The sequence below is a fragment of the Corvus cornix genome, chromosome 13, assembly GCF_000738735.6.
Source record: "Corvus cornix cornix isolate S_Up_H32 chromosome 13, ASM73873v5, whole genome shotgun sequence".
NCBI classification, from domain to species: domain Eukaryota; kingdom Metazoa; phylum Chordata; class Aves; order Passeriformes; family Corvidae; genus Corvus; species Corvus cornix.
In genome coordinates, this window is record NC_046343.1 from 5841920 (window position 1) to 5854972 (window position 13053).

At 42.9% G+C, this 13053-nt stretch overlaps 1 protein-coding gene across 1 annotated transcript in view; it reads right to left on the minus strand.

Annotated features, from left to right (window-relative positions):
• The window catches only part of GALNT10 (polypeptide N-acetylgalactosaminyltransferase 10), an 82423-nt gene that overhangs the window by 16831 nt on the left and 52539 nt on the right, over positions 1 to 13053 (minus strand). Inside the window, exons 5-7 of the mRNA XM_039559951.1 lie at positions 5878 to 6063; positions 4193 to 4376; positions 3157 to 3274 (exon numbers count right to left, since the gene is read on the minus strand). Coding sequence (XP_039415885.1) covers positions 3157 to 3274; positions 4193 to 4376; positions 5878 to 6063 — 488 coding nt within the window. The remainder of the gene's footprint in view (positions 1 to 3156; positions 3275 to 4192; positions 4377 to 5877; positions 6064 to 13053) is intronic.

Genomic DNA, 13053 nt, shown 5'->3' on the forward strand with positions numbered 1-13053 from the left:
AAGCAGTTTAGTGACGATTACGTAAGCCAAACAGAATAGAAACCACAAAAATACTGGAAAAGAGGCAACAGCATCTCAAATAAAACTGAGCGTAGATAAGTGCTGTACAAAGTAGCACTTGCAGGAAGGAACAGTTTAAATGCTTCACACATACTGCTCGAAATTAAATGCATTTATGTAAAAAAAAAAGAAGTGGTTACGTAGGCAGCTATTAAATTGTGTTTAGAAGAGGAAAGGCCCACTGTAACTTTGGGTAAAGCATTTAGTTTTGTTCACACAATCAGAAAGATAAGGAAGACCAGGAAAAACTGTTAGAGAGGAGAGATAAGGAAGTAACTCCAAAAGAGCAAAAAACCCCACCTCAATGAAGTCTGCTGAGCAGAGGAACCACGAGGCACCAGAAAGGAAAGGTGACAAACGCCCCACAGAGACAGCTGCGAATGCTTGTTCACTCTTTTCCCAAAATACAAGAACACACTCCAAGGTCAGCAGCTGGGAATTCAACTGCAACTACCAGTGGAGATTGTGATCGGCCTGCTGTGTCTGGAGTGACCTGAAACAGGCACACCCTGACCTGCAGCAGTGCTGCCTTAGAGGCACTGAGCTGCTCTGGATATACACAGGTCAAGAGAAGGAAGCAGCGCCTGTTTTCTGCTTGAATACGGAATGGATAGATCAACTCCTTCATTTCTGAACTAGAAATTTCTGTTTTAAGGGATTGGTAAGACCCAAAAAACTACAAACCAGCAGTTAAGGTTAGAAAGTTCACCTAAATTTTTTTGTTCCTCCTACATGCAATGTTTCCTAGTGATGTTTGATGTACACGTTTCATACAAGGTGCAAGGCTTCTAGAGTTTGATCCACCCTCTAGTTAAATGTTTTTCTGAGGTGTTAAACACTGATGCTTTCTCTGTTGGCTTGCTTGAAAATTTGTGCTCAGAAGGAAGGAGAGACAGCTGATAACAGAAATATGTATGATTTCCAAAAAGAAAGGGAAGAGGCTCCTAAATAAACTTGTTTATTTCCAGTCTCTCAGCAACAGAGCCCTGGATTTTAAAATAAAGGCAAAACCAGCAAAGTACAGTCCATGAATGGCCAAAAAAAGAATATGCTTAAGGAAAAAAAAAAACCCCGAACACAAAATAACCCTCCAAAAATCCCTGTACTCCTGGTAAGTCTCAAGAAGGCAAGATCCAATGCAATGGATCACAGACCAGCAGTACAGAAGAGCACCTGCACCCACAACACCCAGGGACAGGAACGGATTCTTTGTTAAAGCTGGGCTGTAAATCTGGCATGCTTAGAATCTGAATTCCCATGAGATAATAAATAATATGAAAGCGGGTACCCCATGCCTAAAGCCAGAGCTTTAAATTATTTGACAGTGCACCTTTAACTACAAAATCTCAGTCTGCTTCTAAAGGTAAAAACGTAGCTCTAAGCTCACCAGGAAATGTCATAGCTTCATAAATTCTATGAACAAACCTTCTATTCTTGCAATTCCAGCAGAATTATTAAATCTATCAGCCACAGATGAATGTATCAATTTATCTTAATTTCTGAAAATACACTGAGTCTCTTTCAGTGAAAACTTCATTTTTCTGTTGCACAATGAAAGGAAAAAGGTGGTCTTTGCAGAGATTAATTAAAGCAAATTTATCCCTCCATAAATTACCATCTCTGGACTGAAATAAAACACAGCGTGTTTCAGAGGGGATAAGCAAACAGATGAATGAAGCAGTCTTATTTCCTGCAGATCAAGCAGTGTGACTGTCTGCTGTGGCACTGGAGACAAAGGGCTTGCCCAGCCACTGTCATCACTCTTGGAAATCAGCATTTTCAGAGAGGAAGAGGCTGAATGCTGCCCCTGCCCTTCCCACAGAGAATGAGCGCCTTACACAATTTCATTACATGCAACACCAAGATGAAATGGCTCTAACCACAGTGACACCCCCAAAGAGGGTGCCCTCACCCCTCCCTTCCTGCCACCATTACAGAGGACAAGGGACATCCAAGGTGACTTAGAGGTTCTTGTGAGAAAATGATGGAAGAAAAAAATGTCTCAAAATCAAAGTCTTTTCTCCCTCTGTTTGCTGCCCAGTAGCACACGGGGTGTGTGTATGGCAACAGGGCTTGCTGAGGATTGATATCCTTTGAATTGCACAGAGGCGTGGAGATTCAGGAATCTGTTTTGTAAGAGATCAGCCATGACTTGTCAGGGGAGATGTGCAGAGTTTTAGCTGCTGAAACCAAACTGTGCACTACAGTAGCACCCCTGCCATCTTTTAGCCCCGTGCTGAGGTCAGTGGCATCCAGACACCTGTAAAATTAAATATTCAACCTCTGAAAGAAACCTCAAACAGAGTTTAACATAGAAATCTTCACTCAGTTTGGTCCAGGCTATGGGAAGGATTCCCCCTACTGAAAAGAAGGCCACTTGCCTTCAGGGGTTTGGGACATTCTGCTGGGTTTCCCAAGTTGGATTTCAGAGTGCCATATTCCAACAGAACACAGGTACCAGCAGTCTTGATGGGTTACAGTAGCGTGTTACTCTTAGTATGCATTTTTGGTCAGCTGGCTAACTCTTAAAGCCCTCACTGACCAGCTCAGCCAATCAGTCAGTAGCAGAACTGTTCCCAAGCCAGGCAGATAATGATCCAAAGTCATTGCCAGCAACAGTTATGACTCCAGTTGTTGAAGATTTCTTCCCAGGTAAGTATTAGCCTGGGTTCCTCACAGCCAGGAGTCAGCTGGATTGATTACAGACAAAGTTGTTCTCCTCTCTGGGCACTCAAACTGAACTCCTGGAACTGGAATCCTTCCCTCAAGGAGGAGAGTATTTCACCATCTTTCCAGGGTGAGCCTAAGAGTCAAAGAGCTCCACACAAGCTGACTTACCCTTGCTGCCAGGGGCGCATGCATCAGGAGCTGTGGCCACAGAACAGGGACACCCCAGCTAACCCTGCTCCAAAACTGACCCTCAGAGCTGACTGCTCACAGCAGCACTGTTTCTTCTGTGCACTACCTTACTACTCCCAGCTCTTTCACCTTTAGTCACATGCAAAAGCAAGGACAAGACAGATCATTCACATTCTGTGCCTCAGAACAAATTCTTACTTTTCAAAACAAAAGTAATTTCCAGAGAACATGGCTCACCTTAAAGGATATTTCATACTGCTCTCCTCCCCATATCTCCAGACCTGCATCATACCCTCCCAGCTCCCAGAACCACTTTCTATCGACTGCAAACAGTCCTCCAGCCATTACAGGAGACCTTAAGGAAAAACCAGACTCCATATTACAAAACATTCAAAGACACAGATCTCTAGCTAAACATTTAAAAAACAAAGCAAGATTTGACAAATATTCTTTTCACCACCCAGTGTTCCTGGTGCCTTTACAGCCCTGTCAAAGTTCGTTTTGGTTGTTTTGGTGTTATCTACTGATTTCCCACTTGCAAACGAGGAGGACCAGACCTGGCTCCCTTCAGAACCAGCCAATGCCTCTCCTCCAAACAGGCAGGAGTTGACCATTAAGTGACAGGACACAGGACACCACTTCTCCCCACGGGACCTGTATGCTGCACACATGATGCTCTGCCTCAGTTGTAGGATTAAGTCTTTGAGTTTGACCTCAAAAAGGGGTTTGTTTGGGTTATTTTTGTTTTGTTGGTTTTTTTAAAACACTGTAGAAGTATAAAACCAGAACTGTCTCAGTGTTGACAAGCACAGCAACAGCAGAGGACAACTTGATCACAGATTTACTTCTGCAGTGCACTGTAATCATCAAAATTGCTGTAATTATTCTGCTAGGTTTTCTTCTTCCCCCACCTGGAAATGACACATAACCCACCTTTGGTTTGTTGTTTTTGGCAGAGCATTAGGGATACTAAGTTCTGTTTGAAAGATCTCAGTAATAAATGACCACGTTAATTGTTACACATTAGAGTTTTCAATGAAATGAAATGTTAACTTCTGCAGGATTAACGTGGCAAAAAACAGCAATGAAAAGGAGAGTGTTCACAGCTACTATACAATGCATTTCTTTTAAACCAACAAAGCAAACAGCTGCCAAAAAAAGCAAGTAGCTTAACACCAGCTTCTGGCTTTTGCTATGCTGAGGTGTAAACCAAGTCTGCAGCGGGTGTTATTTCATTAGCTGGCTCTTAGCACGCTGTGTTTCAGTAACTTACTCAAAGGGATCACTGGGATCAGGTTTCTGCAACTCAGGAGGAATAGGGATCCTCTTGTAATACATCTCCCAGTCAAATGCCCCTCGCATTGCGTCTCCAGCCTGAGTCTCATATCCAAAGTGGTCATGATCAATAACATCAATCATAGGACAAACGATAGTCTTGCGGTTTCGGGCAATGCGATCTGAAGATTGGAGAAACACGTTAGAAAATCTGCACCAGTTGGTTCTCTTGACCATGAAATTACAAAAAAAGAGCATCAAAATGTGAAGTTGTCCAAGAACGACACAGCTTTCTTCCTCGTTGCTTCTCTCCTGAGCAGATGCTCCAATTTATATCAATTTATCTGCTACTTCTGCAATCATTGAGAGAAAAACATCAGGCACCCATCACCCAGAAGCAGAATGGGAAGACACAGCCACACTACCACAGAGAGCTGACTGCCAGGCTGAAACCAGACTTCTTGTACTCAGTCAGCAATCCCCATTTCCACAACTGACCAGGATGTGAACCCTTCTGTGCAGATCCAAATCCAGGGAATAACCCACGGCACCACCCAGCCCTAACTGTCATGCCAGAATCTGGCAGGAAACGTTTCAGACTAATGGCATAAGTACTCTCAGCAGGCTGAAGAAATGCAAGTGCTACCTCCTCCCCTCCAACCTTTTCTTCCAAATAATACAACACAGGATTAATTCCTGCATAAACATCTGGAATTTAAAAAATATTTTATTACTGAGACGGTCTCTTGTTGGAAGTTAGCTCTCAGAGCAAAGGCGATAAAATGATGTTTCAGCTTCCAAAACACATCTCACAGAAATCCTTTCTGTGCTTTAAAAATCAAAGCATCCTCTTTGTGTTCTCATTTAAATGGTGTTGGAGCTAGTTCTGTCCTCCCTCCCTGGGGCTCATAAAGCTGCAAATGTTTCAAACTATTGCCAGATATAAACTGTAGTGAAAGCAACAGGATAACAATCCATCAATCCTGAGGGAAAATCTGACTCTTTCTTAAATGTCCACTTGATGATTGTTGCCACAGCCTATTTGAGGAAGTCACACCTCAGAGAGCTCTGACAGGTCACTCACAGTAGGGCTGTGAAGGAGTTTGGTACCGGCCAGAGGCAGACAAGGTACCAGAAACAGACGGCACTGTCCCTTCTATTAGGCATCCTTAAAAAGAACTGACACCTCCTCAAAGATGAAGTGCTGCCTTGGAAAAGAGTGCTCATGTTCTGCAAATACACACCAGCAGCTCTCATTCACAAGAAGTATTTTTCACAGGCTCACAGGCTATGAAGTTAAATATAGTTATAAAGCTACTCAAAAACTGTATGCAAAGATCTTTTCTGTCTCATAAAGCCATTCCTCTCTGCAAGCTGTTGAATGACCATGTGATAGTTTACTCTTCTACCAAGCTGTAAATTATTTAAGATTTCATTTAACGAGGAAACAGAAGAATATGATTTCTGCTCTTTAATTAACAAAAGCATATGGCAGGGTTACTGCACAGTGCAGGACTCCAGAACAGAAAAAATCTTCTGTTAAACACTACAAGTTGCCTACAATTCACTTGAGTCTTGTGGTTGGTTTGTTCTCCCTTTTATGACATCCCATGTCTCTTTTATCCACTTACAGCATGAGGGGAAAACAACAGGTGGGAATAATTTCAACAACTCCCCACTCACCTAAGAGAGGTGGCAGCCAGTTGACGTTGGCCTCGCAGTGGGAATCCAGGAAGGTGATGACGTCCCCGATGGCCACAGAGGCCCCCAGCATGCGAGTCCTGATCAGCCCTTCCCTCTTCTTGGTCCGCAGGATCCGCACGTTCGGGAACTGGGCCATGTAATCTTCCAGGCGTTTCTTCAGGTGTTCTGTATGAAAAGGAGACATTGGGACACTGTAACAACCCATTTCTTAAAAATGCAGTTCTGTCTTTACGAGAAGGAGATGTCTTTAGAAGTATGGCCTCAACAGGTAACAGATGCAGTAACAGGAAAAAAGAAGTAAAAATGACTTCTTTTAAAGGTCTAAAAATAACTGCCTAAGCAAGACTTTTTGAAGATGTTCCAAAATCTCAGAAGCAATTAAACAGAGGAGAAAAAAAAAAGGAACAAAGAGTATAGGATGAGAAAGAAAGCAGCAGAGGAAGAGGAAAAGAAATAACAAGACAGCTAGCAGACCCTGAGCCAGGATTCTTGGACATTTGTGGAAAACCACTGTAACTTAGAAGAGACACAGGGGAATTTATTTTCAGAAGTAAACCACACTCAGGGCATTTAAGTTATGTTTGGTTTCTTCAAAACACACAACATAACCATCCACTCATGCATAAATAAAAACCAGGAAAAAGCCTAGTCAGACACCCCTCCAAGCTGCAAGACAGGCACAGCCACAATGTGTAGGGGGATGGCTTCGTTAAATGCTTATCAGAGGAGATTAGCATTTAAATACGGAAATATTTACACTACTGAACATGGACTGGAGCCACATCTGAATTAACACAGACACTGGCAGTCACCATGATTAACAAGAATTCAAACAAGAGAGCTGCAGAGAAAGATCACTGAGTGATCAAAACAATGGACAGCTTGTTCCAAAGTGGAGATAAAAAGTTTGGTCTGCATCAAGAGAGAGGGGAACACAGCTGTCTTTACATCAAAGAGTGAAGCAGCAAAAAAACCCTAAAAATAGGCTGAGCTGATGCTGGCCTCATCACTAATGGGTTGATCTTTTAGGCATCTGAAGTTTTGACAGCAAACCCCATTCAGAGGGTGCCAGGAATTGTTCATTAATGCCCCACACCACCCACTGCCATCAGCAACCGATGCAGGAAAGAAGCCTCACTAGCCAAAACTTAGTATGTTACATCCAAGCAAGTAACTTCTTAAAATCTCACACAACAAAACTTGACTAGAGGCAATCACTGAAATACAAATAACCTCACAGGGTTATTTGCCTTCTGTAGCGAACACATCCTCTCCACTCTGTACAGCACATCTTCCTCAGCTTCCAAAGGAGGCATGAAAGGCAGGGGCTGGAAAGGCCAACAGCAGGAAAGTGTCCCTGAACAGGGCACCAGGGAGGCTGGGCATTGGAACAGCTCACTGCAAAGAGCAAAGGAGCAAATAAACTTAAGCTAGTTATGAGCTCTCCCCCTTGTGCTGACCTGGCAACTGTGAAAATGGTCAGAAGCCCTGTCATAACACATTCTGTGCCTGCTCTTTGAAGCAGCCATCATGTGCTTTCCTTCAGATATCAGCCAAATACACCTCCTTGCTTTTGAGGTATTCCCAGCAAGCTCTTTGCCCTGTTCAAAGCTTTGTTTAACATTCCCCAGGAATTTTTTTTCACAGATCCTTTTTCGTGTTTTGCCTGACAAGTGTAATTGTCCCACAATATCTACATAGGTTTCCCTGCTCAATAGAGCCCTTAGGACTTCTTGATGTCTAGTGTGCTTTTCCCTCATCCTTTTCAGGTCTCCTCTGAATAGATTCTCTCAAGCAACCAGAAATTTTGTCCACTCAATTACAGATTTTTCAAATAAGGGCCTTCCACAGAGACTAGGCATATTATTAGTGCAGCTGCCTTCCTCCTGAGGCAGTGGGTAGACTTAAAACGAGAAGAGAAGGAAAAAAAAAAAAGGAAAGAAAAGCTACCACTGTTTAACATCAGAGCTCATCCCTTGCCATTGTTAGTCTGTCACAAAAGATTGTTTCATTGCAGAGAACAAACAATCCTCACTTCAAGCATAAATCAGCTAAACCCAAACCAGGATGCAGACCTCACTTAGTGTGCCCAAGACAAGATAAACACGGGAGTGGTTGCTGGTGCTCGTTATAATAAAGGAGGGAACCATCACACAGACACTCTCAGTCTGATTTTCCTAACAATAGCCAGAGATTGGTAATAGCAGAAGACACTTTGAAGATCAGACCCCACAATACTTACATTATCCAAGCCAAACCTAAAAAGCAGTGGGAAGTCTTAAAAAATCCAAAGCTCCAAACCGATGGAAAATATAGTGAGACTTTCTTCAGCTCTTTGATTAAAATGAGAAGATGAGACTCTGAAAGATCCCAGAGGTTTGTCTTCCACGTGTGCGCTCATTATTTCCATTTTAGCATCATCTGCCTTTCTGAACCGTTCTGGTTTGTGGTGCCATTTCATTTGTTGTGAGACCTGAAGGCAGCTGAAGTGACTCCTCCAGGGGTAAGAGCACGGCACACTCAGCCTGCTACCAAACACGAGATTGTCCTGGGATCTGCTCTCACACACACCCCAGAAGGTGAAGACAGAGCCACTGAACTTGACCATATCGGTTGTGATAATGATGGCCGCTCTGCTACACTGACTGAGGACAGGGTGATTTGGATGTATGGATGAACAAGCAGCTAAAACCTGAGATTTCCCCATTTTTATTGTGCAACAGGAGAAAGGATGGTATTGGAGCCATGAAGTTTTCTCAGGCAAGTACTCTGCAAAGAGACAGCAGAGACCCCAATCCACTGACTTCTCACTGCATTCCCTAAAGCTGGGTTTGGTTCTTCAGCACTTCTTTACTACACTTCCATAGTAGGAAAATACCAAAGCATTCCATGCTTGCAGTGAGGAGCCTGCTGCTCACTGCACTGGTAAGAAGTGCCTCACACATCAGGAATCATGTCCCTGATGGCTGGGAGAACAAGGAAAAGCTGCAAGTGCTCCCTCAGCACTGCTGCAGGGGACACACCTGCTGAGGGCTGTCCTGCAGCCAGAGGGATGATGCTCAGGTAAGCTGCTCCTCCCAACTGCTGCAGAAAAATCCATGTTTGATCTCTGCATTTTGTAAGATTAAGACTTCCCTATTGTGAACTGTAAGTGGGCAGAGTTTATTGCATCTGCTTTCCCTAACTGAAGAATCTCAGATTTCTTAGCAACCTCACAAGACACAAAAGTCAGTAAAATGTGCTTTTCAAGGAGATTTCTTATTTCCTTATCCTTGTGCTATTCCTGCCACACAGCCTGGCTTCTATGCACCTGGACAGAAAATAGTTATTTAATTCTATTTCAAATATTGTCCCAATTAAGCCAAATTTTTTTCTTTTAAAAGAAAACTAAAAAAACCCCAAACAAGTGGCATTAACCGCTACAAAATTTTATGAAGCTTTAAAAAAATACATTATAGAATCTTGTCACACTGAGTAATTTTTATTACAAGGGCTATTTTCTTTAATGAAAGTTGTTAGGTGAACTGGATGGATTCCAATGGCTGTGCCTATGCTGCGCAAAGAAAGTAACACAGCCCAAAAATATAAATGAGAGTAAGATTATCTGCAGATTAAAAACTAGGCTGGTAGTTTGCTAACACACTTTGCAATAAACGTGATGTACAGTGTATACATTAACAGTCCCAGTCAAGAACTGCCACTTCCTTTACTTTGAGCTGTAAATAAAGCTGTGTGAAGAGCAGAAAAGCTTCAACAGGCAGCCTGCTTTACAGAAACAGCCCAAAACTTTCCAAAATAAGGCATTTTTTTCCCCTAGGTTAAATTTCCGTGGTGGTCTTACTGTATTTCTTCCTACTGGCCTCATCCAAGCAGAGCTGCCCTCAGATGCCACTAGTCTGGTGGCAGCGTGGCAAAGACTTTCCAAGACTGCAATTCCTCATATCCAGCTGACTTTTCATTCCAACATTGCACTCTGCCACCTGAACAGGCATATAAGAAATTCAAAACCAAGCATATACAGAACCCAGAGGAAGACAGAAGAGTCCAAGGACCTCTTTTTTTTTTTTTCTTTTAATGGCTTATAATCCCTGTAACAGCTCTGCAGTATTTGGCAGGGAAGAAAGTACCAATATTTGCCATATAAAAAAAAAAACCCAACTAATTTTAAGTACCAGCCATGACTTGAAACTATTATTATAGAGATTTATGCCCTGAGAAAGAACTATGAGTGAAATACTTCCCCTGTCCCGCCAGTGCAACATTTCATGGTTCATATGATACCATCAGCTTTGGTTTCCGAATTTTACCCTGTACAGCACATCTGCAGCTCCAGTGCCCCTGCCATATGTGTATCATCAACCCAATCCAGAAGGAACAGCGCAGCAGAAATCAGAAACATTCCCAGACACCTTCCAAAGGTCCCTCTGCCCTACAGGATTGTGGCACTTGCTGAGGTGCTTTGCTTTAGTTTACACTCAGAAGCTTAGAGATATGAAGATGGGAGAGCCACTGCACTCTGAAAATCCAGGGAACTTCCCCCTCCCACTGAAGGGCATGGGAGGACAGGACTGGAGGATCTGCAGAATTCCATTTTAGGCAGAAAAGGACCGTTTCCCTTCTCTGCAGGTTATTTTGGCTACTTTCCAACACCAAAGCCTGAAGTTCTACTGTGCATCTGGCATTTGTTTACAGGTTACCCCAGCCTGCCATCCCTACCCTCCCACACGCAGACACGCTTGTTTAAGACACGCTTGTTTAGGATTACAAATGAATCCATTCATTTTTACTTGGATACTTGGCCCTAACGTGCTGTTTAACAATTTAAGAACGAATTATACTTCTTCCTGAATCCATCACAATGTGCAAGCCAGGCCTCCCTGAAATAGAAGATTCTAAATCATTGAAATTAACTTTGGTGCAGATGAGTAATCCTTTGAAACAGCAAAATGTGCTGTTATCCAAACAGGCAGCACTTCCACTAGTTTTAATTTTCTTTCAATGTTTTCACGCTCTGATCACTGAAGTTGGTTGGGAGGATAATAAATTGATTTAACAAATGGTACTATGAGCACCAGTCTCAGTAATAGAAAATTGATTAGGCTGATCATAGCTTTCCAAGCTGAATCTATCTTACAAAGAGGAAAAGGTCTGGGAAGGGAGAGAATTAATATTTGTTGCTTCACTGATTACAGTTCTGGGGTGGACTCCAAAAGGGAAGGGGACCCTGTTGCCACTGCCCATTCTGCATCAGTGCTGGGTCTCAGCACAACTTTACAAACAAAATCTCAGGGGCGAAAGGGTTTCTGTGCATGGGACAATAGCTGAATGTGTACCCAACTTGATAATACAGCATTGTTTGGACTTCAACAAAGATTAAAAGGGTTTGCTGAAAACCTTACTGGTTTTGTCCTCTTTCTAAATGGTTTAAACCCAAGCTTCTGTTTTAGGTACAATAAAGTGCACAGAAGTGGAAGTGTGGAGCCCAAGAAATAAGCCAGATTGTGAGTCAGTGGGGCAAAGACCACTGGTGTGAGCCTGTGCTGTGATAAACACAGGTGTATGAACTGCTGTCCTGCTTGTACCATCCTACTTCTTCAGCTTGCAAAGGGAACTTTCTCATCCCAACCCTGCTCAGGTATCCTTCAGGAGACACTAGTACTGAATGCAGAGACAAAGGTCTGATTTTAAAATGGAAAAATTCACACTTATTGGCATTAGCATCTAAATACACCCAGACCCCAAGGAAAGTTTAGTAGGTTGCATTTCCAAGCAGGGAAATACACTGGGAGTAATCATCTTAGTTACAGCACAACCTCTCAATCTCTCAGGAAGGTTTGATTTGTAAAGGAGTCTATTCCAACTGCTTCTTTCTGAGGGAATCCAGAAAAATCCATTTACTTATCTTTCCTTCATGCTGTAAAGGTTTAAACACTTTTTGTTCCTCAGGAGCAGTGCAGCCAACCTGTGGAGTACAGATCATCCCGCACACTGATCTCCTGGACAACCCACAAGATCAGTTTTTCCCCCTCTGCCAGAACCCATCTCTCCCAGGGGAAACAGTCAAGTCATTCTCATTAGCTTACTCTTCTCCCTTTCCATTTCATTAAATATGTATCAAGATTAAAGCACCCACTTAGGTTTTTCCCTCTTCTGTTGACTACATCTCATCTAAAGAGGGTATTTTGTGACTCTCAGTCATTTCCTGTTGATTGCTTTTAACCTCAGAGCTGCTGTGCTGGCACGCACACACTGGAGAGCTGCAGGTTTTGGCCTACGCAGCCTTTGTAGCTGCAAAACAGGGGTGAATTCCTTGCAGTACACTTAATATTCAGCTCAAGTTTGATGTAGCCATGGTGACTGGCAAGGAAGGGCATTACTGTCCCAAATACTGCCTTCAGCCCAAGGAATCTCTGCGCTCATCTTAAGACCACACCAGTAGCTTTGACTATCCAGCTATTTAACCAAGGGAATGCCCACACTCCAAAAATCTTTAATTGCCTTGAACCTACACCATCAACTGCTTTCTGGGCACTGGAGAGACAAGAAGGGGTGCAAAAGCATCTCAGAAGTTTGTTCCAAAGCCTACTCGGTGCCCGGGGATCTCTGTGTCAGGATACAGCCACTGCTGCCAGCGACGCTCTGCACGGTGTATCATGACATGAACCTAAAGCCTACGACCAACAGCAAGGCAGAACTTGCCATCATTTGAAGAGATGTGGGCAAATGAAGTGTTAAGGCAGTTCTTACTGAAACATTTTGGATCATATCAAAGCTGCAAGATTAAAGCCTTAAAAGTCACTGAGTTTTGCTGGGGAAAAAAAGAAAAGAAGATGCCAAAACAAACCAGTCCTCAGAGAGCTATCTTTGTACATGAATAGTGCTGATAGAGGCAAAGAACTTCTTGGCCTAAAAGTATTTGCTCTGTGCAAACCATCAAAAAACGAAATACTCCAGAAAGAGCACAAGGATTGACAGAGAAATCTGCTCCAGACTTTTGTCTTGTTAGAGAACAGTCTGTTAGGCCCAAGATGTAACCCACTCGAAAATGGCTTTGATTTGGTAGGAATGCACCCCTTCAGATCCCACAGGCTCTGATCTCAAGTGTCTAAGTGTGGAAGAACAACTATGAAGGCTAAAATTAATAACAGGGAACTA